Source organism: Malania oleifera, chromosome 4 (assembly GCF_029873635.1).
Source record: "Malania oleifera isolate guangnan ecotype guangnan chromosome 4, ASM2987363v1, whole genome shotgun sequence".
NCBI lineage: Eukaryota > Viridiplantae > Streptophyta > Magnoliopsida > Santalales > Ximeniaceae > Malania > Malania oleifera.
Window position 1 is genome coordinate 55486995 of NC_080420.1, and position 27988 is coordinate 55514982.

Consider the following 27988-nt stretch of genomic DNA (forward strand, 5'->3'; position numbering starts at 1 on the left):
GGATCGGTCTAAGGCTAGAGTCACTGAGTTATAAAAAAAAAAAGGTTTCCACACCTTTTGAGGGAAAATGGGAAGAAGTGTTTATGTAGTCGCCAAAGAAGAACACCAAACGCATTATAGAAGTTCCAAATCAACATCTTCATTTAAACAACCCTCTCCCCTTGGCCGGGGGAACCCGCCAAAGAACTGAATGCAACAAAATATTCAAAGCTTCCTTTTCCTCACTTCTTCCCTTTTTTTGCTTGTTCGCAAAACTTTCCCAACAATATAATTGAGACATTCTTAAAATATATATATATATAACCAAAAATAGTACCTCCAGGTGCTTCACAACATACTTTGATATGCCATCGGAAACAAGGACCAACATATCCCTGGTCAATCCCGTATCGCGAATTGACTTTCCTAGAACTCGAATGCCCAATAGAAATTCATCGCTGTAGAGAAGAGTCACATACACCTCTTTTGGTTTTTGAGATGCCAAAACTCCATTGGGTTTAAAAGATCCAAAAAAACCCACCAAAATCAATACTAAAAGCGAATTGCACAGATTGGACAGTTTCATCGTAATTTAAGGTTTGATTGGGGATAATTTTCCTAAGAAATTTTTTGAATTTTGGGTCCAAATTTTCTCGAGAAAAGAAACGAGCTTCTTTGCGTTTGGGTTTTAAGAGAGGAATCTGGGTGCCTAGTTGGACAAAGAAAAAAAAATAGGAGGCGTTGACATGGAAATTTTCAAATGTATTTTGATTTGGTTTTGAAACTTCTGTAATGCGTTCGATGTTCTTCTTTGGTGGTTACGTAAACACTTCTTCCCATTTTTAGAGTTGGTGCCACTTATGAAGATCTGAAGGATTGACCTGAGATTGGAGTCTCTGGGTTAAAAAAAAAAAAAAGTTTTCACACCTTTTGAGGGAAAATGAGAAGAAGTGTTTACGTAACCACATAAAAGGAACACCGAATGCATTACAAAAGTTTCAAATCAGCATCTTCATTTAAACAATCCCCTTCTCCCTATTCAAAGCTTCCTTTCCTTCACTTCTTCCCTTTTCTTGCTTGTTGGCAAAACTTTCCCAGCAACCAAATTGAGACAAATTCTTAAAACATATATAACCAAAAATAGTACCTCCAGGAGCTTCGTAGCATACTTCGATACGCTATCGGAGACGAGGACCAACATATCCCTGGTCGATCCCGTATTGCAAATTTAATTTCCCAAAACTCGAACAACGAGTAGAAATTCATTGCTGTAGAGAAGAGTCACATACACCTCTTTTGTTTCTGAGATGCCAAAACTCCATTGGGTTCAAAAGATCAAAGGAATACTGCCAAAGTTAATACTAAAAGCGAATTGCACAGATTGGACAGTTTCATTATAATTCAAGGTCGGATTGGGGATAATTTTCTCTAGAATTTTTTTTATTTGGATTTTGGGTCCAAATTTTCTTAAGAAAAGGAGCGAGCTTCTTCGCGTTTGGGTTTTAAGGGAGGAATCTGGCTGCCTAGTTAGACAAAGAGAGAAAAAAAAAAAACAGAAGATGTGGACGTGGAAGTTTTTAAGTGTATTTTGATTTGGTTTTGAAACTTCTATAACGTGTTCGGTGTTCTTTTTTGGCGGCTACGTAAATACTTCTTCCCATTTTCCCCCAAAAGGTGTGGAAACCTTTTTCTATTTTTTAGTAACCCAGAGACTCCAGAGGCCGATTTTTGAATCTTCATGAGCGCACCAACTTTAGAAGTTAGAGGATACCCCCAGTCCTCCAAGAGTGGCAAAACGAGTGGACGGGCTGGTCCGGACGAGTCGCCAACAGACCGAGTTATAAACAGATGGGTTAATATTAAATGGGCCACTTACATGACCAATAAGCAAAGAAAGCAGGCGGCGCATGATCAGTAGGGCAGTCAAAGATAATTCATCAGCAAGATCGGAGTGGAAACAAAAAAAAAATTATAGAAAATAAAAATAAATAGAGGTAGGGATATAGCAGAAAGTTGGACTACTTTTCGATTTCTCTGTATCAAGCATTTCTGAGGACAAATGGATTGACCCTTTATCAAATCGGAGAAAGGCGGGAGAGACTACTTGTTCGCAGGCAGCAGCGCACCAGCAGGAGGGAGGCAGCCAGATGAGAGGATTGAGAGGGTGAGAGGAGAGTCGACCGTGACCCGCCGCGACGTGAGAGAGTGAGAAGATTGGACTCAAAATCCAAAAATTTTCTCGAGAAAATTATCCCCAATCCGACCTTGAATTACGATGAAACCGTCCAATCTGTGCAATTCGCTTTTAGTGTTGATTTTGGTGGTATTCCTTGGATCTTTTGAGCCCAATGGAGTTTTGGCATCTCAGAAACCAAAAGAGGCGTATGTGACTCTTCTCTACGGCGATGAATTTCTACTGGGCGTTCGAGTTCTGGGAAAGTCAATTCGTGATACGGGATCGACCAGGGATATGTTGGTGCTCGTCTCGGATGGCGTATCGAAGTATGCTGCGAAGCTCCTGGAGGTACTATTTTTGGTTATATATATTTTAAGAATTTGTCTCAATTTGGTTGCTGGGAAAGTTTTGCCAACAAGCAAAAAAAGAGGAAGAAGTGAGGGACAGGAAGTTTTGAATATTTTGTTGCATTCAGTTCTTTGCTGGGTTACCCGGCGGCACCCCACCCCCCACCTCCCCCCCCCCCCCCCCCCGGGGGGCAAATGAAGATGCTGACATAATGAGTTATGCTTGGCAGAGATGATTTGAGGTTTTAGTAGATCTCTGGATATTTTAGTACTATATTTTGAATATATTCTACAAAACTTGGTATTACTCAGATTTTAAGTTAGTTTCCATTTCTTATTGGCCTTTTGAATTATGCAGGCTGATGGGTGGATCGTGGAGCATATTAGTTTGCTGGCGAACCCAAATCAAGTGCGTCCAAAGAGGTTTTGGGGTGTCTACACAAAGCTTAAAATATTCAACTTGACTAAGTACAAGAAAGGTAATCTTTTTTTTTTGGCATTAATTACTTGTTAGTTGGCGAAAAGAAGAGGAAAAGATTGTGAATGAAATTTGGAATTATGTGTTTTTGCTTTTTGGTTCCAAAGATTAAAAACCCCATCATTACCACCATGACCAAGGGTTATATCTCACTTCAGGAAGATGGCTGTATGAATCTCTTTTTGTCATTCTGCCCATTGATCTATATTGCAACTGTCCATCTATCTTCAACTACTTACTAATGATTATGGATATGTTCATTCCTTTATGTTTTATAGCTATACTGACCACCCTTTTTAACATTCTTATTCAAGCTATGTTCACATTTAGAACGTGTTGTTCTTATGTTGCCTAACACTCTAGTCCATATAATGTGGTTGTTATATCTTCTGGCTTAAAACCAAATTGAATTTTTTAAGTCCTCATTTCTCCCCCTGGTCTTTGTTCAATTATCCTTTCCCAAGTTCTATTTTATGGCTCATAAGTTTACTTCCACAACAATTGTTGCAATTTTGAATGTCTCCTTCATTTTTTATATAATCCCCAGTTCATATAATAATCTCCTTCAATCAACCATATTATCTCATTTTTTTACTTAAGCATTTCTAAACTTCTATAGGGATCCATCAAGTCATAAAACTTTTGCATCTCTCAATTTTTTTTGCTGCATACCTGAAAGAAGTGAATGAGTAATTTTAAAATGATAAAATAAAAAGAAACCAACCTCAAGTAAGTCATGAATGCATGATGTAGTTGTATCCTTTTGAAAAGAATCTAAGATCTCAGTTGTTTATCCAGCAGTTTCACAGCCAGCAGAGGGGCCTTATCAACTACCACAAATATGATTAATCATGCTTATTTTCTTATTCTGTAGTGCGGCACTTGTTTTGGTAAATTGTGTTGATAAGTTACTTGGATTTTTTTTCCTGTTTCTCAGTGGTGTATCTTGATGCTGATACTATTGTTGTGAAAAGTATTGAGGATCTTTTTAAATGTGGTAAATTCTGTGCCAACTTGAAGCATTCGGAGAGGTTGAATTCTGGAGTCATGGTAGTGGAACCTTCTGAAGTGGTTTTCAATGACATGATGAGCAAAGTGACAACATTACATTCGTATACTGGAGGTATAACATTTAAGTACTCTTCACTTTTAATATACATATAATTATAATGTTTCTTTCCTGCCATACATGACAGGATCATTTTTTACACTAAATCAAGATCTCTTCAGTTGGAAATGACCAAGCTATTGTATATGATTAAATAAGCAATATTATTGCTGACGCAAAGTTCCGTCACTTTTAACCAATTTATTTTGAACACGGCAGGGTTAAAATATATTTCTGTCTTAGAAATAATGTTGGCTTGAGGTTTTATAATAATGATGCTGAACTGTTTCTGTCTGAGACAATAATCACACAATTTATTCTGAAGACGCCAGGGTTAAAAAATATTCATGTCTTAGAAATAATGTTGGTTTGAAGTTTTAATATAATGATGCTAAATGGTGTCTGTATGAGACATAATCACACCTAAAAGTGAATGAATTGTGACATCTATGTAAATCCCAAAACAATGTCCAATTTGTGTATTTGTTGATGAGAGTGCATGCTGTAGAAAGATACCAATGATGTGTCCGTAAATACATGTTTGTGAGTGTACAGCCACACTTTTTTCCCCAATAATGCATATACAACGATATTATTCAGATACTACCCTGTCATTCATATATTATCCAAAATATCTCACATGCTTGTTTTATGATGGTTCTGCTTTCAAAAATAAGCTCATTGGTTTTTGAATCATGAATCATTTGCTGCATAAGGTTTGAAAAAGAGCAGGCATTCTTATTTTTTTAAGTTCTTGATGTTGCTCCCAACCCAACCTCAACCCAATTTTTGCTAACACTCATTCATGGTTGCAGGAGATCAAGGGTTTCTGAATTCATATTACAGTGGATTTGCCAATGCGCATGTTTTTGAGCCAAATCTATCCCCAGACATTGTGAATTCTAGACCTGTTCCTGAAATGGAGCGTCTCTCTACTCTATATAATGCAGATGTTGGTCTCTACATGCTTGCTAACAAGGTAATGATTACTGACTTCTGTTCTCATGCATATTGATCTTATAATATCACTTAATAAATAAGATTAGGTGATTAGAACAGTTCTCATCCTAGTTATTCAAAATATTTGGTCAATATGTTAAATGCTTTGTGAAATATAATTTGTTATTTACTGCACTAGTTGTTTCTGGCTGGTTTGGTGTGCTCTGATCTCTTTCTCCTAATTAGGGAATTTTATATAATTTCTTAAATAGCTTTACTTTGTGATGTAGGATGAGAAGCAGGTATTTTGACTCAATTTTTAGGCCTATGCCAATGATCAGGGTCAATGAATTTTTGGGTCCTAAACCTAAATGTGCTTAATTAATTTTTTATTATGTGTGTTTAGTTTGCTTGTAGTAGGATTATGTGTTTTGGGGGCTTGTTTGTAACGTGTTTTTGTTTTATTTTAGGGGTGTTTGTAATTTCATGTATCTATAGGGGTATATGTGTAATTTCTTGTATTGTAGGCTTTCTTATGATAGTGTGTGAAAGCCATGTAGGAGGTTGGTTATTGTTGAATTTGAATTGAGAAGTAATGTGTGATCCCAGGTGTATCGGACTTCCTTCTTCTTCCCCTTCTCTTTTCTCTTCAATTTTTTTCTAATTTTTCCCTTGGCAGCAGATTCTTATGCTGTCTTCTTCTTCTTGTCTTTTCCATCTCTGATTTTCCTTTCAAATTTCTCCTCTGTTCTGTAGCTTCTCTCTCTCCCTGCTCTGTTTCTGATCAGAGTTTACTCCTCTCTGTTTTTTCTCTCCTCTATTCTGGTCTGCTTTATGTTCTGCCTGCAGCAGCTCTTATTCTTCTTCCTTCTTCTTTCTTTCTTTTCTCCTCTTCTCTCTATTTCTCTTACTCAATTCTCTATCTGTTTCTACTATTTCCTTTTCTCTATTCCTTTTTTTCCCCTGCTCATATCAGCCCTGTAATTTTTCCACTCCAGCCAACAAAAGCTGCTCGTAAGCGGTTTTGTACTTTCGTTGTTGATCTTGGTAGTTGTAGAAATTTAGTTTTTGAAGAAGTTGTGAGAAGTTAAATTTGGAGGTCTAACCTCATCCTCTTCGATACAAAATTGCTTGGGTGAACAATACCAACTTGAAGGTTCATGATTGTTGCTTGCTTACTTTCAATGTTGGTTCAGTTGTGGAGGCAGTGCAATGTGATATCCTTCCTCTCAAGATTTGTCATATTCTCTTGGACCGTCTGTGGTTATTTGATGGGAGGGTTAAGTACGATTGATGTGAAGACTCTTATTCCCTCTCCAGTCTCCATTGATTAGAAGAAGTATAGGCTGATGCTATATTGAGCTCTTCTTCTCACCAAGATGAATTTTACCGTTGGTTCCTTTCTTATGAAGTGGGATGATCCTATTCATGAAGATGGGCTCCTTGGTGCTTTCCCCAACTCAGTGGAGTCGAGTTCTTTTCGGAAGGAGGGAGCTTATGCAGGATGAGATGCGGGTATTTGGATGGATCATTTTGACCCAATTTGGAGGCCTATGTCAAAGTATAGGGTTAATGGATAATTGGGTACTGAACCAATTAGTTTAGTAGTTGTTGTGTTTAGTTTGCTTGCAGTAGGATTATGTATTTGGGGGCTTGTCTGTAATATTTGTGTATTTTAGGGGTGTGTTTGCGATTTCATGTATCTTTAGGGGTATATGTGTAATTTATTGTATTATAGGCTTCCTTGTAAATAGTGTGTGAAAGCCATGTAGGAGGTTGGTATTGTTGAAATTGAATTGAGAATTAAAATGTGATCTTTCCCCCCCAATTGTATCTTCTTCCTTCTTCCCCTTCCCTTTTTTCAATTTCTTTTAATTTCTCCCTTGGCGGCAGATCCTTGATGTTGTCTGCATCATTTTGTTTTTCAGCATTCTTCTTCCTTCTTCTTCTCCTTCCCTTTCTTCAATTTCTTCTAATTTCTCCCTTGGTGGCAGATCCTTGATGTTGTCTGCATCATTTTGCTTTTCAGCAACGGAGTTTTTGTGCGGTTGGATAAGCCTAAACTTGCTTCTTATTCTATGAAGATCATAACAACATTGTTGATGTTTTTTGTGATCTGATTTTGTCAAATTGCCTTTGTTGCAAATAGTGTTAAGCAATATAATTTCATATGGGAGGTCTACAACATGTAAGATTGATTTTTCTTTGAAACTTCAAGAATTTCTACGAGCTCATCTGATGCTCAGGCCAGGACTCATGGGTATTCAAATTTAGAGGAAAAAAAAGCTTTGGTTTTTCATGCTGTTGATGGGTTTTAGAGCATTCCTGACAGGCGCCAAAAGTCCACTCACAGTGTTGAATGGCAGAGTTCTTTGCAGGGGTCTGGTAAGGGTTGAGTCATGGCTTAAGGCAATTTAATCTGGTTTGAAAGCACACAAGTTATTTGAAGAACGATACCTTTGCTTAGAGTTGCAATAAGAAAAGCTCTAAAAGAATTTAGGGATGGAAGTTTTTCTGTTGTGGAGAGTTCTCTTGAAGCAAGGAGTGATTCTTGGAGAAGTGGTGTGAGGGTGGCTTTTTAATGATGGAAAAGAAAAGGGTGATCAGTCAGATGAGGAGAGGAATTGGTGATCTTAAGTGGCTTAAAGGAAAAAAAGTGACTTTGTGCATGATGGCGGTGATGTAGGACAGATGTTAGAATATATATATATATATATATATAGAGAGAGAGAGAGAGAGAGAGAGAGAGAGAGAGAGAGAGAGAGCAATAACTATACAATAACTTGCATGTCCAGCACTTATACCACTAATACAACTAACACATATTTACAAATAAGACCCAACTAAACACATAATTACAAATACTAAATTCCCTAAAAATACAAAGAATTCTTTTCTAAACCTTCCTAAACCTACGCCAAAAATATGTGTGCTGAATGGGCGGCCTAGGGGGTACAGGTGGTCCTCCTCCATCATGGCTGAAAGGAACTCTGCTCTGCAGAGTGGGACTGCAAATATGACTCCAGCAAGTTAGGAGCGCTGTCACAAACATCATCCTTGGCAAGCCATGTAGGCGTCTAACTCGGGCTGGCCTCTCCACTGAACCAAGTAGTGATGAAAACCACTATGAGGAGACGTCACAAACTCATCATCCAAAATAGACTCCACTGTTTCCTGTGGTCGAGAAATAGAGGGAGGCTGAGGAGCGGCTGAACCTACATGGGCATCAAATGGCAAACCAGGAGGCTCAAAAGTGCTTTGGTAAGGTGTCAAATCCTCTACATTAAAAACTGGACTAATGGTCATATGAGTAGGTAAATCAAATAAATATGCATTAGGTCCAAGTTTCTTAAGCATGAGGAAAGGGCCAATGGCACGAGCATGGAGCTTTTTAAATGAATTTCTATGGTAGTGCTCAGGTTTTATGCGAACCATGACACTCTCACCTGCATTAAAATCTCTGGCTCTACGATGTATATCTGCAGCAAGCTTATATAATCCATATTATTCATAGCAAGTTTTCGCCTAACTTCAGCATGCAGCTCATGAATGTGATGGACAAAAGACTCAGAAGGCTCAGAAATACAGGCATCTGGTGGCAAAGCAACAAGATCAATGGGTGCATGGGGTTTGTAACCAAATACACACTCAAAAGGACTCTTACCTGTGGACCTATTCACAGAATTATTATTAGCAAATTCAACAGCAGACAGCACCAAGTCCCAATTGCCCTGTTTTTCTCCCACAACAGATCTAAGTAGGCCACCAAGACTACGTTCACAACCTCAGTTTGCCTGTCAATTTGAGGGTGGCATGCAGAAGAAAACAAGAAGTGAGTTCCACACAATTTCTAGTGTCTTCCAAAAGTAGCTAGAGAACTTGAAATCCCTGTGCAGAAATCACAAAGTCGAGAAAGAGCACACTAGATTGTAGAAAGCTGCACTTCTTGAGGTTAGCAAACAATTTCGCTTCCCTCAAGGTGGCAAAGACCTCATGAAGATGTATGAAATGCTCCTCCCTAGATTTACCATAGACCAGTATATCATCAAAGTAGACCACTAGGAACTTTCCTATGAATGGCTGTAGAATATGTGTCATAACCCTCATGAAAGTATTAGGTGCATTAGAAAGGCCAAGTGGCATGACCAATCACTTGAATAGACCATCCTAGGTCTTAAAGGCTGTTTTTAACTCATCTCCTGGTCTAATTCTAATTTGGTGATACCCACTACATAGGTCAATCTTGGAGTACCAACTAGAGCCAACTAGCATGTCAAGCATATCCTCAAGTCTAGGAATAGGGAACCTACACTTGACGGTGATTTTTTGATGGCTCTACTATCCACACATCCTCCAAGATCCATATTTTTTTGGAGTTAGGAGAGCTAGTACAGCACATGGACTAAGGCTATGCCTCACAAAGCCCTTGTCAAGGAGTTCTCCTACCCGCCTATTCAATTTAGCACGCTCATTAGGGTTCATCCTATAATGTGGCAAGCTAGGTAGCTGTGAACCTGGAATGAAATCTATGGCATGCTGAATGTCTTGCATTGGTGGTAGCTCACTAGGTAACTCACTAGGCACAACATCAGGGAACTCAACTAGCAACTTTCCTACCTCAAGTGGGCACTCACATAAAGACTCTTGCTCCTCAGAAGGAACCTCTCAAGTGATGACAGCTAAAATGCACCTGTTTTCTAAGCTCTCGCGCTCAAAAGTCCTATGATCAAGCAACTAAACATTTCGTTGCACTAGGGCTTGATGGACATCTTATTCCTTAACTTAGGATCTTTGGGGGTGGGCTTGGTAGGGGTCAAAATGATGTTCTTATCTTTGTGCCTAAACACATAAGTGTTTTCCCTACCATGATTAGTGACATCATGATCAAAGAACCATGGTCATCCAAACAGGACATGGGCCACATCCATCGGGAGTACATCATAATAGACCCTATACTTGTAATCTCTCATCTAGATGGGCACAAGATACCTCTCAGTAATGGGTAGATTTGTCCTGTTTACCCAATCCACCTTAAAAGGCTGAGGGTGTCGCTCTCCTTTAAGGTTTAATCTTTGTAGAGCAGCCTTAGAGATCACATTCATGCTACTACCCCCATCAATAACAAGCTTACATGTCCTCTCTCCACAACGAATGAAAGTGTGGAAAATAATGGTCAGTTTCTACTTCTTACTATGCATGGTGGTGGATAAGACACACCTAACCACTCTAACATGGTGGTCAGCCTCCTCAATCATCTACAAGCTCCCCCTCATTTCCCGAGTACTCAACAACATCTACAACCTGATCCTCACAATTGGGCAAACCATCAGTCTCACGCTCTAAAGCTAAAGCTTGTTGGGGACAATAGACAACATATGACCTCTAGCATGGCAATGATGACATTGCACAAATAGCTACTAGCTTGAGGAATACTAGGTCCACTAGAGCGAACAACATGATGTGACTCTATTTGCTTCGTAGAACTCTATCTAGGGGTAGATTGAGGGATGGTAGGCCAAAAGATTTGGACTAACGTGACACACTCACCTACGATAAAGACCTACGAGAGTTCTTGAGGTACCTTTCGATGGCAAGTTCCTTTTGATAGGATGCCTCTAAGGACTCTAAAGAGAACAACTCAGCCTCTCGCTTGGCATCCTCCTTAAAACCATTCACAAACCTTGCTACAGTGTGATGTGTGACCTCAACAACATCACTCCTAAGCGTCAGTTCCTCAAATCGATTAATGTAGCTAGCTACAGTATTGGTTGTTTATGGTTCAAGGGCTCGTTGAACAGCTGGCTCCTAAAGGAAGGAGGGATGTATTTTTCCATCAATCGTTGTCTCATCACTTCCCACCAGGTAATAGGAGGTTCACCTAACAGTTCTAGGGTTTGTTGTACATTTTGCCAATGCTTCTTTGTCGGCCCTACTAGTTTCATCTTGGCAAACCAAACTTTATCCTCACCCTGTGTACGGTACCAATTAAAAAGTCCTTCTCCAATATCCAGTCTAAAAAGGAGCTTGGGTCGAGTTTCCCATCATGCATGCACATCCACCTTAACCTTTTTTGTCACATCTCCATAGTCTTCCCAACCCTGCCTAGGGGAATGCAGAGCATGCTTGGGGTTAGGTTTGTACCCTGCATCGTTACCTTCCTCGAACCTAGACTCTAGATTAACTTGAGGCTAGGGGGGCTGAACTAGCCTAGCGGTCTGTTTTGGAGCCTAACTCATATTATTAGGCACTAGAGAAACCTCGGGAGTAAGAAGGATACCTTGGGCTGACCCTATTGAATATGGGGAGTCGTTAGGGTGCTTAATAGATGGCTCTATGTCTTCCACAACAGGGTGCTTGCCTAACATCCTCAAGACTTTGTTAAAATGTTGTGTGAGGTGCTCAAACTTTTGGTCCACAGACTCATGAAGAGTGTCTAATCGGGTAGACGAGGACTGAGTGTCAGTGGGTGCAAGTTCGTTGGGGTCAATGATTTTGTTGGTGACCATGGTTAATGCAATATGCTACAATCATGTCGTGGAGGGCTAAAATTGACTATGAATGATATGAATCCTAAGATTACTACAATGCACAAACATAAAGCTATAGAATATAATGCATATGAGTGGATATGGTCACACATAACATGGCAACATGCGATTGACTATGCATGGATTTGAACAAGGATGCAGTGATGACTTAGCTAGGGGAATGTACAGAATGAAGGGCAGTATTTTTTATTTTGATTTGATTTGATTTTTTATTTTTGAGTAATAAGAAACTTGGGAGTATGCAACTACGAATTTTCCTTAGCCGTTCAAACAATAGTCAAGAAAATGCAAGAGTTTGTTCACCCTGCCAAGGAATTGGAGCACAATTTGAGTTTTCCATTGATTTCCAATGTTAGACCAGCAATTTCTCAAGTCCCTACTCCCCGATTCACAGGAAAACAGATGTCAAACAGTAGTTCGAACTCGATCTGAATGCTGACGAAGCTTCAAAAGTCTGAAGTTTGCTCAGGCAGCCTAATTTTAGGCTGTATGTGATCTTAGGAATGCAAACAAAGCTTGATAACTCAATTTCTCCTCTGACAGCTTCATAATCTTAGGAGACAAGTCAAATTCTTAAAGCAGGAAGCAGTTTCTCGTTAGTCTGGGCAAAACTGGAGAACTCCAGCAACTTCCCCACGCGTGTGGCCGGTGCGTGGAGCGTGTGAGCTGCCGGCGATGGACCTCCAGCGATGGGGTTCCGGCTGGTGGTAGATCAGGGGTAAAGATTCCAGTGATGGTGGAGGTGTAGCAAAAAAAAATGCAGGAAATAGGGGATTTAGAAGGGCTGCCGGCTGGGGTAGTTTCAGGTGGCGCGTGGGGGCCAATCCCTTGTTGGTTGGGGATGATATTGTAGGGGAAGGGGTTTCGGGGGTGTCTGTCTGTGATGGTGAAGGAGGTGCTGCGAAGTGCTGCCTGGAATTTAGGGTTTTGAAACCAGTGGCACGAGTGTAAATTCCTGGAAAAGTTGCAGGCTGATGAATGCTTCTTTCTGGGATTTTTCTGCGACTTCTGACTTGTTATTGCATCAATGAAGTCTGTTAGAGTAGAATGGAGTTATGCGGTGGATGTGGTTTGAGCTTTTGAATGAACCGTGGTGGAGATTGTTACAGGAGCTACAAATCTGATGGAAAAACTGCAACAGGAAAGTCTGGAGTTGAATGGATTAGGTTCTGATATCAATTTGATGTAGGACAGATGTTAGACTATGTGTGTGTGTGTGTGTATATATATATATAGAATTGTGAGAATTAGAAGAAGAAGAGGGAGAAGAAGTAGATAAGAAGAAGAAGAAGAGAAGCAGCAGCAGCAGAAATACAGAACAGAACAGGGGTGAGAGACAGAATTAGAAGAGAGATAGGAGAAGAAGAGGAGCAGAACCTGTGGGAGAGAGAGAGAGAGAGGGAAACTGCAATCTGATTCAAAACAATGACTATACACTAACTTGCATGTCCAGCACTTATACCACTAATACAACTAACACATATTTTTACAAATAGGACCCAACTGAACACATAATTAAAAATACTAAAATCCCTGAAATTACAAAGAAATCTTTCCTAAACTTACACCTAAAACATGTGTGCCGAATGGGCGGCCTAGGGGGTACAGGTGGTCGTCCATCAGGCGGCTTATTCTTGGATGAGTTTTGCAAGCAGTATGGTTGCAATTTGAACTCTTTAGCAACCGTATATGATTTCTCCCATGTATGAGAGATTCCTATGGTAGACTTGGAAGCAATACCTATGTTTGAGCAGAGGAAGAAATTAATAGAAAGAGATAGTTAATTGTCAGGTTGAGTGGCAGGCAGTTAATTCTAAAGGAGATGGTTTTTCACCTACACCTTTTTTTTTTCTTTTTTAGAGAACCCGGTTGATGAAAATGAGATTGATTCTTAAAAACTCATGGATAAGATGATCTTGTTGTTGTCTACACTAGGAGGGCAAGAGGCTAGGTGGATTGTGGTAAAAGGCTAAAAGCTGAGAAGGGTCAAACAGAGTTGGCAAATTTGAAGTGTACTGTAAATTATGATGGAAGGTTCCTTTTACGTTTGTTTATTTTGAAAACTCCTTGTTGTCCCTTATCTTGTATTTTTTTACCATCTTAAATAAATTTTCTTTTCCTATTAAAAGGAAAAAGCACTTTAATTATAGGAAGGATGATGAGGGTGAGCCTTGACCCAATGGTAAGGTTGTTACCCTAAAAGTAGCTCACAGATGCCACAGAAACAGCCTACTCAATTGTGGAGATAAGTTTGTGTACTTCCATGTCCTCCCCAGCCCCCCTGATCTAGCATGGGACATTTGTGAACTAGTTATTGCATTTTTTGGATGAAATTCTCTTATTTGGTCAAGTTCTCTTTTTTGAATAAAATTTTTTCGCATTAGTGCATTTACTTCACAGCTCTCACTTCAAAGTACTGCTGTGGGGGCATAACCATATTTTTAACTTGCAAAATTTTGTAATTGGTATAAATCCTACTGTTTTATAAAATTCCAGTGGTGAACTTGGGTATGCCTCTGCTCCTCACCTCCTTCATCAGCCATTCTTGCTCACTTGCAACCTCCCATCTTTATACACAATTGATCACTATCAACAAAATCACCAATCCATCCCTGCAACAGCCTAGTCAGCCTAGAAACAAATGGATCTCCATACCCACCAAATTTTCAACTGTGCTTAGTTCTCACAATCACCAATACTGCCATCATTTCCTGGACACAACGATCGTCAATATTGCTTCTGTGAGAGTAAAGCACAACTGTTTCATCAGGAGACAGATTCAGGGTTTGTGGGATGTGATCCTGCCATAACCAATTGAAAACCCTGGAAGGGAAATTGCAGTACAAGGACACTGGGAAGTCAGAGGTACCTCCCTCACAGCAATGCTGTCTACTGATGCATGTGTGCGTGTGCGTGTGTGTGTGCAGGTGTGCACATGTGTGTGTGTGTGTGTTAGAAAGAAAGAAGTAAAGTGAGATGCATTAATAATTAAGATTTCAAGCTATAATTCTTTGTGCCAGCCAAAAACTAATTATAATTTTGACCTAGATACAATTCTGACCCCTGATTCTGATTCCAATTTTGCAGTCCAAACACAGATGCTATTCATTTTTGTATGCTAATGGCTTTTCATAGTGTTACTTTCTAATATTTGATGCCTATAGTCTCTGTCATTGTATTTGCTCATCACTCAAAGATATCAATATGCATTTATGTTGTTTGTACGTATCAATTTGCATTATAAGCTTATCTATATCTTCCTTTGTTGAATCCTTTATCCAGTAGGTAACATTGCATGAAGCACGGGCTGAAAAACTTTTGCAATATTTTTTTGGGAAGGAGAGTCAGTTGAATAAGTAATGAGCCCAGAATTGACTTATGCTTTTGTGTGTACTATTCTCTTCTTCCATTGATGAATAAACATTTTTTTTTTTTGCTTTAGAACTTCAAAGCAAAGCATACATGTGAAGATACAAAATACATCTTCCCTCAACCTCACCTTCAAACATATTGCTATAAATTTTTTAAAAAAATTCTCGTTAAAATTTATGTCCTTAGACAACCAAATAGACACAATACCTAAGAAATCATGCCTTGAGGTTCCAAATTGAGAGTTCCTTTTCATTTCTTTTATTTATTCCTGCTACACACACCAAAAGCAGGGCTGTTCTCCAGATTAGTTCTGCCTTCCTTGCATGTATCTTTTTTTGTTTGTTCAAACTTCGTATCAAACATGCCAGTGACTGCTCAAGTTTGTGTTTGCTGATCCATTCCTTTCCCTGAATATGAGTAAAAGGTGGTGTATACTGTCTCGGCCTGTGTCAATTTTGTACTTTATTCAAATCTAACTATGATGAATGATATGGATTCTTATGATGCTAGAATATTCTTTAATGTTCTTCTTTTTTCATTTGGCCTACTTGGATTGTATTGAATTTTGTGATCATATAATGCAGTTTGACCTTTTACTAATCCTTAAAGATTTTACAGTTCATTTAAGAATTGTTTGACTAAATATTGTGGAGACATTTCCTTTGAATTTGATGGCACATGACATGACCATTAGTGTCAAAATTTTAGTTAGAACAAATGCAGCAGCTATTGACATCATTCATTTTAAAAAAAATTCCTTGGGCTATTCCAATAGTTATTCTGATTCTGAGTCCATTGGTGGAAATACTGCAGACCTCGGTGCTAGTCCTTTTTTTTTTTGTTCCTCTTTTCTTTTCTTCCTTTTTTTCGTTTTTTGAAATGTTAAGAATATTAGGATATATTAGGATTTCAATGACAGAACTACAAGAGGGACTCACTGGAGTACAATTGTCGATAGAAAACCGATACAAATCTGGCAGTAGTTGTGGAAGAGGCTATCTGCAAAATCTACAGAAGAACCAATATTCAAATAGAAGTTACTCTTAAGTCTTAACAGAAAATGTGAAACAGAGAACCACTTCTCTTTCAGCTTGTCAGATGAAGCTTCGATCCCTATAGGGCCTTTGCATTTTCTCTCCTCTAAATTAATGGGAAAAGTGCTAAAGAAATTGCATGCCAAAGCTCCTTGTCTCTTGATCTGCATTACCCTGGCTGCCACCACCCAGGTGCTTGGGGGAATTGTATGCATGCATGCTAATGTGTCCCCTGGAAAAAACCTGTTCTGAGTCTAGTTTTTGACAAAATCAATTGATCGTTTCATGGCTAATGTAATATGATTGGTTTGGGCCTTTGATTTGCATGTACTTTGCCAGTGTATCATATTGTTCTTTTTATGTGTTGCATATGCAGTGGATGGTAAATGAGGCAGAACTTCGTGTTATTCACTACACACTTGGCCCTCTTAAACCATGGGATTGGTGGACATCCTGGCTTTTGAAACCCGTTGATGTCTGGCAGGTATAAGCTGTTAATTCCTTCCTGTTCCCTTTCTCTTAGCTGATCAATTTCTATATGCTTGGTGGTCTATGTAATTGCTTTTCATTTTCAATTTCTTCATGTAATCCTTCCCCCTATACTCTTTAGTTTTCTCCTTCATTCTTTAATTATTTCTTCCTCCTTTTGTCGGGTTTAGTTTGTCCTGGGTTTGTGTACATGCACGTGTTCTAGATAGACATGCAGTAGTCTATGCTGCTATTGGGTGTGATGGGGCTAGTAGCATAAATTGTTGTTTATTGACGTGGAAGGTGGTTCATTACCAGTTTATATGACTGTATTATGTTTGTTGATGTTGCAGACTGTTAGGGAACAGCTTAAGGAATCTCTTCCTGGAACTGGAGGGGGCAGAAATCCTAATGATGCTCTGCTAGTCAAATTTCTTTTTCTGCTTCCATTTATTGCTGTATTTTTCTGTTATTATCGGTCTTTTCTTCAGGTTTGCAGTGTGAGGATTATCTTGTTATTTTTTCCCTTTTTGTTAATGGTTATAAGCAAATAAATCATAGCTTTTATTTTATTAGTTAATATGAAAAAAAAATCTTGTTTTTATTGCAGGCACGAGAATTCTTTGGCTCAATTTGTCGGAGCTCATTATGGGATCACGTTAGACACATTCACTATAAATTTAGAGCTGGTGGCACACTTGCTTATTCCAGCATTTCTTCATCATCTGCTAATAATTCCAATCAACAGGTTATCATTTTTTTTAAGGTTCAGTAAATTGAATGTGAATAATTATTATTATTTGTTACTTCTTCTTCATTGAATAAAATGTTAATATCATCCTGATTTAACCCATGTTGCAGTAATTTCCCAACTGCCCTTTGCTACTCATATTAGTCACAGAAAATTTATTTCATTACGTATCTTTGTATGTACATGCTGATTACAGTCTCATACTTTTTGCTAATCAGTTTTGTAACCTTTAGTTCTTTGCTCTTGTTAAAGCATGTATTTGTTGCGACTGTAAACAGTTATCTAATGGTGCGCAGTACAAGGTGCCTGCCTACTTGGGTGGTGTTTCTGTTTTTGTTTGTTTCATGGCTGCTATCGTATCTCTTGTTCTTGCACTTGCAATTGTGCCTCGTCAAGTGATGCCTTGGACTGGTTTGCTACTGATGTATGAGTGGACTTTTACACTCTTTGTTCTGTTATTTGGAGGTTATCTTTACATGATATACCACTGGGGAAAGATAATTGCAACTCAAGCAGGGTCTTTTTCGGCTCAGGCTGAATCTTCTGATTATGATTCTGGAAAAGGTTGGTGGAATTAAAGCATATATTCTGTGCATGTTGTCAAGTACACTGTATGTGTTAATTTCTTATTTATTTTGTTTTTTTTAATGGTTATTGTATGTGTAACAGGACACCAGCGACAGGTGTCATCATGTGATGTTGCTTCAGGGTTTTATTGGATGGGGATGGCACTTCTTGCTGTTGCTGCTCCTTCTTTGCCTTGTCTCTTTGGGGTCACTGCTTTGTTTATGAGGTAATTTGCTTGACAAAAGTTCTGAATTTTGGTAGCACTTTTTTAGTCGCCCGCACCCATTTGAAAAACTGAAGATTGCTCATCAAATATTTGGTTTATACAAAGCCTTTACAGCTCCTGATTTTAATTGCTGTCAAAACATTGAAGTTTTGTTAGAGGTGACTTTCTGTGTGGCAGAGTACTGTGCTTCACTCTTTTTACTCAGTTCACCATCACATTGATGCACATATTTTCTACCATCCACTGATGGGCTAACTCTTAGAGTAGGAGAGGTATATTATCTTGAGTTCTCTAATGTTGACAATGCACAGCAAGTGCTTGCAATTAAAAAAAAAAAAAAAAAAAAGCATACATAAAAATCCTTATTATTATCTGGAAATCTTAAATGCACCAGATTTTTGGTAACATGTTTCTTATTCTGATATTTTAAGCTAGAAAAAGAACCCAGCTTTTCATTTGTTGCTCCACACTCCAAAGTTGAGGATTTTGCTATTATGACAATGAGGTCATCGCTGGATGGTTGATGATGAGGCGGGGTTGGTATAAAGCAAAGATGGCGAGGATTTTGTTGGTTGCTCAAGGATAGTTTTTGATGAGTCCTGCTGTTGTGTTGGTGATGGTGTGCTATTTGGACAATGGGGTTGTTACTGCAATAGTGGGATGGAGTGCACAAACAGAGCAGCGATGGATTGGAGAAACAATGGTGGTGGTGAGCTGTATATGGCTGTGACACTGTTAGATTACCACTCCTAAAAGCTTAAGCTATTAGGTTGCTGGCCAACAATGTTTGTAAAACTCTAACAGTCCCCTGCATGTGGAGAGAGAAACAAATGATAAATAACACCTTTTACCTGGAGTGGAAAATTTTTTAACCATCACATAATAAATGCGAGCAACATGACTAGAACCATGGACCTCCTGACAATCGTAGTTTTAATACAATGGTAGACTATCAATTTACCTAAAAGCTTAAGCTATTAGGTTATGAGGCAACAATGACTATCAAGTTTTAACAGATACTAATTGTGCAAGCTTGATATATATGAGTGAGCACCAACTTCAACCCAAAAGTTTAATTCATTGCCTATTCAGCCTATCTATGTACATAAGTTACTCTTCACTTTTATTTTTCACCAGAATGTGGGACAACTTAAAACAGCATATTTCCTACAATCTTCTTGTTGGAATAAGGGGGAGCCCTTGTGCAATGGATGGGCACCAACTTAGCCCAAAAGCTTTTAAATCTTAGGCCCATGCATTGTAAAGAAGTCACTTCTCCTCTCTCTCTCTCTCCCCTTTTTGGGATGACTCACAAGTTGATATTCCCTATAAGCGCCCACTGCAACTTGCGAGTCTTTGGCCTAGATGATCCTTATTAGCCTTGTTCCCACACTTGGTCGTCCAAGTGGTTGTATCTCCAGAGAATTGGCTTTTATCATTGCTTAGCTAGAGTTGTGAATCATCAACCTGTGGTACCACTTTTGGTGGTAAATTGGTACATGCACATGGGTATGAAAAACTGTAAACTCCAATACTTAATAAATTCTATTACAAATAAATAGGGTTTGAATTCCATCTATAGTTTCCTAAATTATAAAAAGACATGAAATTTACTAAGTGGCAATAATACCTAGAAAATGACAACCAAATCTAATTAAAATAAAAACAAAATCTTGAACGTTTCCTAAATAATGCATAGGGTTTTTTGGTAGCCCGTTTCTTATGATGACCCTAATCTCCCGCCCTCCTTTTTATTCTCTCATCATCGCCATTCCATTTTTTCAACAATTTCTTTTTTTGACATTTTTTATTGGAGGTTGAAGGTATGCATGTTTGCCTTTCCCTTATAAACACTACCAACCATCCTTCAGTAGGGTCTGTAGACTCTGTACTTAAGCTCTCTCTCTCTCTCTCTCTCTCTCACACACACACACACACACACACACACAAGTCATAAACCACCCTAACTTGAGGAATTCCTCCAATGATTAGAGTCCTTTTGCTTGGCACCATTCATGCTTGAGTTTCCTAGGAATTGCCTAGTTCTCCTCTTTGAGCCCTCCCTAGAACATCCATTGCTTGTGTTCAATGCTAACTCTCCTCTTTTAGTAACTCCCTTAATGGTGATTGAAATCATACTTGTTAAGGCGCAAGGTGCACTAAGTTGCAAAGGATACCTGGATCCTAGTTGTGACTTGCACCTCACAAAGATGAGGTACACATTTAATAAATTTGTGAGCAAAATGCAATATATAATGAATTCTCAATCTGCAAACTCATTTTCATTATTATTTGAATTTACAAGTACCAAAAAATTCAATACTAGAGCATAAATGCACAGAAAATATCAATTTGGACATAAGCACACAAGAGTACCCAAAAGAGAAAAAAAATACAGACTGCCAAGTATTGTTCAATATAAAAGACAATGAACAAGCGCATGGGCCTACAAGAGTACAATAGAAAATTCGGAATTCAAAAAGCTATGTCCTTGTCATCAAGTGAGACTGAGATTATCTTTTCCTTTCCCTTCTCATCAAATTTGTTGCCTCGATTCCTTTATCTTCATTCTTTGCACTAGCCTCTTGGCCTTCCTCTTCAATTCATTTACCACTGCAAAACTCACCAAATTTACAACACTAAATGGTATCCCGGCATCATGTATCCCATTTGCTCTAACTTTGCAAGCCCCATCTCTTGGTTTATGCATGCCTCATTAGATGATTGCTTCTACTTACCTTCCTATGTTGAATAACTTTTCTTGGATCTAGACTAAAATATAAATCTTTAGGCTGCTTTCCTTGGATCTATAATAACTTTCCCTGTAAGAAGAGAATATGTTATTTTAATACTTATGTTGTGTTAATGGTGGTATTTTTAAGACTGTATTATTAATAATATATAATAGGGCAGACCTGGAGCTGTATGTAGACTCCTGGAAACTGCAGCTCAGTTCTTTCCTTTCTTTTTCTCTCTTTCTTCTTCTCTCCTCTATCTCTAACTTTACAACATGGTATCAGAGCATTGATCTTCAAATCTGATTTATCTTGAATTGGTTTTGATACTCTGTTTTTTGTCTTTTTTTTTTTTTTTTTTCCCTTATACTCCCCTAATCAGTCTTCAAATCTTTGTTTGTGGCTGGTTTGTGAGACATTTGAGGACACCCTCCCTATGGGTTAGGTTGTGCAGCATCCTTGGCATGAATCTTTCTTCGCCAATTTATGCAATCATGGACAATTTCCTCCAACAGATTCAGGGCTATTAAATCTTTATTCACTATCTCATTTCAAGTTATTTTAGGTTTGCCTCAACCCATTCTACTGCCCCTCAGTAACTAGCTCACTCTTCCTTACTGGCTCATGTTTGGCCTACGTTGTTGATGCCCAAACCATCTGATTCGTCCCTCGCTTATCTTTTTTTTTATAGTTTTACATTTAAGTTACCGCGAACATATTCATTCTTCATGATAAGTTCCAATAAAAAAAATTACCATACACCTTGTTGTCTTGAATACTTGGTTATCTTTATTGGGCCACTACTTCAACTAGTAGTTTTTTTTTTTGGCAATTGTCAGTCAATAACTTACAAAGCTTTCCTTGCACTGTGCATCTTGTTCTAAAATGAATCTTTGCAGCAAATCATCCTTCGTCTAATATTTTCTCAATCTGTTATTTGATCTTCTTTTGAGGTAGCTACTATCATACTAGTCATTTTGTTAACCAAGGTCCTTCTAGTAGCAATAACTAAAAGGGATTTTCTCGAAAGCTGGAAAACATTATCTTTGACATATTGATGAGCAAATATTTGATGACTGAAGCCAACTGCTTTGATACCAATTTGATGTAGTGTGCGTGGAGGAAATAGACTACAAAATTAGGTGTAATAATTACAATTAATTACATACTAATTTAAGAACAAATAAAATGGAAAATATGTACAGAATTAATGTCCTAGAATTAAGGTAGATCTTTAGCATGATTCTCAAGGGATGGGAGATTACCCGTGTATGGTGCAAGCCACTGCAACGAAAGGAGACGATGGGAAGTCCCTTTCAGTCATGCAACTCAAGGAGGGATTGAGAAAGGGTGAGCAGACACATTTAGCCATGGTGGTGGTAGATGAAGAAGTAGGCGAAGAGCTGGTGCATACGACCATCCAAGCGGTGTTGGATGAGTACAAGGAGGTGATGCTGAATATGTTGCCTCATGACTTGCCTTCACGACGGACTGTGGAGCATGAGATCGAGTTGTTTCTAGGAGTGAAACCACCTGCAAAAGGGCCATGTCGGATGGTGCCTCCAGAGTTGGCAGAGTTGGGGAAACAACTTGATGAGTTGGAAGCGGGATGTGTTTGCCCTTCTAAAGCACCGTTGGGAGCATTGGTGTTGTTTTAGAGAGAACATGAAGAGCATTTACGGAAGGTGTTCGACAGACTAAGGGGAAATAGTCTGTATGTGAAGAAAGAGAATTGCTCTTTGCTCAGCGGAGCAATAGATTCCTTGGTCATGTGGTTGAACAAGACCGTATTCGGAAGGATATGGAGAAGGTAAGGGCGATTCAAGAATGGAAGATCCCCACGACAGTGAAGGAGTTGCGTTCCTTTCTTGGCCTTACTAACTATTGCAGGAAGTTCGTTGAGGGGTATTTGTGTAGAATGACTCCAATGATAGGACTACTGAAGCAGAGTTATTATTGGCCGCACATGCGTGATGATGTGGTTGATTATACCCAAACTTGTCTCACTTGCCAACAAGACAAGGGGGAGCAGAGGAAGAGTGTAGGGCTGCGGGAGTCCTTACTAGTACTGCCCAAACCGTGGGAAAGTGTCTCACTAGACTTCGTCACCAACCTGCCCATAATGGAAGATGCAGGGTCTATAATTGTGTTTGTAGACAGGTTTTCGAAGTGTGGTATGTTCATGGCTGCACCAAAGTACTGTTTAGCAGAGGAGATGACACAATTGTTCCTTGTGAATGTTGTGAAATATTGGGGTGTTCCCCAAGACACTGTTTGTGACCAAGACTTATTATTCACTGACAATTTCTTAATAGAACTTTTCAGGATCTTCAGTTCACATCCTGACCTCTCTTCAAGTTCTCATTGACGGACAGACAAAAAGATGGAGAGATTCAATGGGCTATTAGAAGAGTACTTGAGCCATTTCGTCAACGACAATAAGAAGATTTGGGTGCAACTACTTGATGTGGCTCCGTTTTGTTTCAATGCCCAATGGAGCTCAACAATCAACAAGAGCCCTTTTGAGCTTGTTACAGGCTAGCAATCGTTGTTACTTCACATAGTGGGCGAGCTGTACAGAGGAAAAAGTCCTAGGGCGTACATCTTCACTAGAGAATGGAGACAGAATGCAGAGTTTGCCCTAGCTTATCTGGAGAAAGCTTCTAAGAAAATGAAGAAGTGGGCAGATTTGGGGAGAAGACCGCAACACTTCAACCAGATGAAAGTGCATCATATGTTTCATGTTAGCTGCCTCAAGCCGTTCAACGTCGACACCGATGATCTGAGCAGAAGTCAATCAAATATAGCAGAGTTGAAGACAATGTCTCTTGACAGACGTGAAGTTGAAGATATCCTTGCAGACAGAGAGTTCATATCCTCAAGAAAGACGTGGCAGGAGTTCCTAGTGAAGTGTGTTGAGGATCATGCTGAAGATCTGCCTTAATTCTAGGACATTAATTCTGTATATATTTTCCATTTTATTTATTCTTAAATTAGTATGTAATTAATTGTAATTATTGCACCTAATCCTCAATTCACTATAAATAAACCATACTAGCCACTTTACAAGTGTGGTGGTTTTCAAACCTTATCATGGTATTAGTCTAAACGATCCTCCCTAATATCGTTTAGCGTCACAGGCACTCCTTTCTCTCGCAGCCCTAATCTTTTCTCCTCCCTCCAGTGCCACACTCCACCATTCTTTCCCAACGCCTCACTCACTGCTGCTCCACCTCCACGTACAGCAGGCCACCTCACAGCCCCCTTCCCAACACAGCTGGCCGTCGCAGCAATTTCCGGCCATCCCAGCTTCTTTGTGGCATCTTCGCCAGAGCCGTCCACGGCCTCCCCAGCCCCTGCTTCCATCCATCTCTCTCTCTCTCTCTCTCTCTCTCTCTCTCTCTCTCTCGCACACTGACCCTTCCCCCCAAAACAAATCCCTAAACCCCAAATCCCTAAATCCCTTGAGTTGAGAATCCTTTGGCTGCTGAAATCACAGTTCGGAGCCCTCTGCGAGTCTTTGGTTGCTGCCATCGCTGGCGCTTACCTTACTCAATCAATCCCAGCAACCAGCAACGGAACCCTCTGCGAGTCTTTGGTTGCTGCCATCGCTGGCGCTTACGTTACTCAATCAATCCCAGCAACCAGCAACCTTCTCTCCCGTGCACGTGAACCGTGATTCCCTCATGATTTTCCCCTCTGTTTCTGATTTCAATCCCAGCTACTTGAGCTCCTTTGCAAACGTGATTCCTTCAGGTTCTGCATACCTTTCCGAGTGGACCCACACAGCACCTCCTGGAGCCCTTCGCGAACGTTAAGCAAGGGTGATTCCTAGCCTTTCGCCCCTTCATTCATACAGCCCCTCCTGGTGAACCTGCCAGCGATACCTCTCGGAGAATACTCTCCGTCGACTCTCCTTTACTGACGTTGCTGCAAACCATCTCGAATCAACGAACCAGTGACCAGCGAACCTGCGCCAAATCAGCGCCGTCAGCGCAGAATTTCTCGACAGCTGGAAAACATTATCTTTGACATTGATGAGCAGATATTTGATTACTGAAGCCAACTGCTCTGATACCAATTTGATGCAGTGTGCGTGGAGGAAATAGACTGCAGAATTTGTTACGTAGAAATCTTACAGAATAGGATAATTATGGGGACGTGGTGGAAAGGGAAAATTCTCGACCCACATTTGCATATCTCTAGGAAATTCTGAGTAGCTCAGAATTGTTAGGAAAATGGAAGGGGAAAATTCTATACTGCTTCGTTATCTTGATTAGAATATATGCAAGTACATGACAGCCTTGCACATTAAATGTGCCTAGGAAAATGGCTGTTGCTGACTACAGTTGTATTGACTTCTCTAGACTTAAAAGATTTCATAAATAACTTTGGAACTTGACTTATAAATGAACTTTTTAGATAATAAATTTGGACTTAGGAAATGACACATGACTAGAGCATAGTAATGACACCTATATAAAAATAATAAATATAATGACAGTACTGTGTCATTCTATCATCCTTTCTAAGTTTGTTTACAACATCTTGCCCTGGAACAAACTTGGGAGGTGTGAACTCCCACTAGTTTTGACTTGGGGGCATGCCATTCTAATACGATCAACGAAGTAAGAGGAAGTAAAAATGAAATGACACCTTCTAAAGGTTGTTCGGTTTGCCACATAAAAAATATTCTTGTGGAATGACATTTTTGAAAATATCATTCTTGTAAATAGGATGCTTGACTCATGGGAATATTTTGTTTGGTTCTTGTTGTAAGATTCCCAATAATGCACATAGGATTTCCATGTCAATGTGTGGAGTGTGGTTCAAGTGTTCAACATGAGAATCATGGTAGGTATTTTAAGAAAATGACCATTATAAACCTGGCATTTGTGTAAACTAATATATGAAAAACAATTATATTATTTAACCCAAAACCTATTAAAAATAAATATTTAATTAAATCTATATCCAAAAATTTTCAACGATTATACATTTTTTTGATAGCATTTAACAATTATAAATTTAAAACATTTCACACTTAATAATTGATTAAATGAAATAATTAAGGGAAATATAGTGCCTAAATATTAACTATTATGTTAAAATTTATTAAAAAAGTAATAAAATTTATTTTATTTAATAAATTAAAAATGTCAATTAAAAATGTTAATTAACTATTTACACTTTTGGTAGACATTTTAAAAATAATTTATATATTTAATTAACATTATATGTATTTTCTAATTAAAAATAAGAAAATTTTATACTAATTTAAAATATTTAATATATTTAATTAATAATTATTTTAAATATAATTCTAGAGTGTGATTATATTATATTATAGGGGCATTGATGTCCAAAAGTAAAAATAGTAAGGGTAATTTGGTCCAAAAGGTTGGATTTTCATGGGAATGGGGTTCACATGAAACTTACCCATGGGGAGCTGGAAATAGAATATCCATATTTTGTGGGTACCTTCTCATTCAAAAGAATGTGAACGTAGGAATAAGATGCCATGTGCTTCACATTCTTGGTAATCTTAAGAGATGCTGTGAACCAAACGCACCATTAAGGTAAAAAGACAAGATGAAGCTGAAAGACAATCCCTCAATATTAACTTGCTAACCTTAATTGGGGCTTTAAGTATATAGAATAGATAGAGCAGTATTCCCTGTGAGCCAGATCCAGAGTATATTCCAATCTGCTGATCAAGGAAATGGATAACAGTAAGCAATGAATGTCTTTTTTTATTTTTTTCCCTTCTCTCTTTTGTAAGTTTTCATTTGTTGGAGGAAGATTTAATATTCTGAAAGGTCATCATTGTCACCATAATCATCATGATTATTCATAATACCATTATGGCTTTGGGTAACAAGAGCTGCAAGAAGTTTATTCTTATGTATGACAGTTTCTTCATTTTGTTTTATTGGGACCAAATGAATATGCGAAAATTCAAGTTATTTGTAAGTCTGTAATCAAGCCCATTTAGCGAAGAAATGTTTGCTGGTTTCTGCAGGTTAGGATTGATGGTTGCAGGAGGCATAGTTTTAGCATCTTTTATGACATATGCTTCAGAGCACCTTGCCATCAGATCATTCTTGAGAGGTGCTGAAGATCGAGACATGCCACGGATTAGGAGCACTTGTTTCTTCTGTTGATTGTTGGGTTAAAATGATGAGATATGAGCACCGGTTCTTCCTCCAAATTGTAATGAGTTGTAAATTATAGAAGAGCATTTTGACAGATTAGATTCATTAGAAATGCCTTTGTCCAAACAGTGCTGCAATTGTAATTGAATATATCTCAACATAAAATGAAAGGGAGCAAGGTTTGAATGGTTTTGAGATTTGTGATGTAGCGGAATATTCGTGCACCGAAGTTCTGGGTTTCTTTTGGCTACTTATTTTTGCTTTAAGTGGCTGGTGATCAGAATTTCATGGATGATCTCTGTTGCATTTCATGGAGTTTAAATATTGTATTGATTATTTCATTTCAAGTAATTATGGGATGTTTCTAACTCCCTTGTGGCACTTTGGATTTTTTTGGCCTACCTCATACACTAGACACTATAATACTTCATCTGTTTCAAGATATGCTTGTGTCTGGCATTTTATAATTTATCAGCTGCATGTTCCATGGTTTTATCGAGTAAATTTATACATATTTAGGAAAAAGGAGGATTAGCGTGTAATTTTATATTTATGACATTTATGTTTCTTCATCTTGAGCTTGTGTTTGCAAGTTTTCATTTGCTAGATGTTACATGACAACTTGATTTATGAATGATGCTTCTCTTCTCTGTACTCCCCAAAACAGGATCAATCCATTTTATTAAGTTTGCTGTGTTTCTTACATTTGCTTGGATGGAGAGCTTCTTGTCTGAATTGTGCAATCAATTATCTTACCAACTATTTTCATACTACTGAAGATCATGGTTCCAACATTCTGTACAGCACTTCATTTGCTTGTTTGTGTGCCAGTACTCAAATATGTCGGGCATAAGGAGGGCTGTTAGAAACTGGTTGAATTAGGCATACTAGCAGGGGAGAGCTCAACCATTCCTCGTCGCTAATCATAAATGATCGGCAGCTGTTTTCATGGAAAACTTTTCTATTTTTTATTTCAGCTTTTCACATATTTTAACTTATCTTTTAAATTTTTTTTTAAAAAATTGAAAAATACTTGCTCTAATGACAACTTGGTGATAGCAGCTGTATGGTTATTCTCCAATGACCTTGGTAAACAGGTAAACTT

The 27988-nt window shown here is 38.6% G+C and overlaps 1 protein-coding gene across 4 annotated transcripts; it reads left to right on the plus strand.

The window, feature by feature from the left end:
• Window positions 1-1691: 1691 nt before the first annotated feature.
• Window positions 1692-27261, plus strand: LOC131153276 (inositol phosphorylceramide glucuronosyltransferase 1). Of its 4 annotated transcripts, none has more exons than XM_058105478.1 (10): window positions 1692-2503; window positions 2861-2981; window positions 3918-4103; window positions 4904-5067; window positions 16358-16465; window positions 16803-16940; window positions 17060-17197; window positions 17479-17764; window positions 17870-17993; window positions 26751-27261. In XM_058105478.1, the coding sequence occupies exons 1-10, from the start codon at window positions 2255-2257 to the stop codon at window positions 26890-26892; spliced, it is 1656 nt and encodes a 551-aa protein (XP_057961461.1). In that variant the 5' UTR covers window positions 1692-2254; the 3' UTR covers window positions 26893-27261. The 4 variants fall into 4 exon arrangements, with proteins under 4 accessions (XP_057961461.1, XP_057961462.1, XP_057961460.1 ...); XM_058105479.1 differs by having other exon boundaries at window positions 1729-2503; window positions 16803-16949; window positions 17497-17764; XM_058105477.1 differs by having other exon boundaries at window positions 1731-2503; window positions 16803-16949.
• Window positions 27262-27988: the final 727 nt, after the last annotated feature.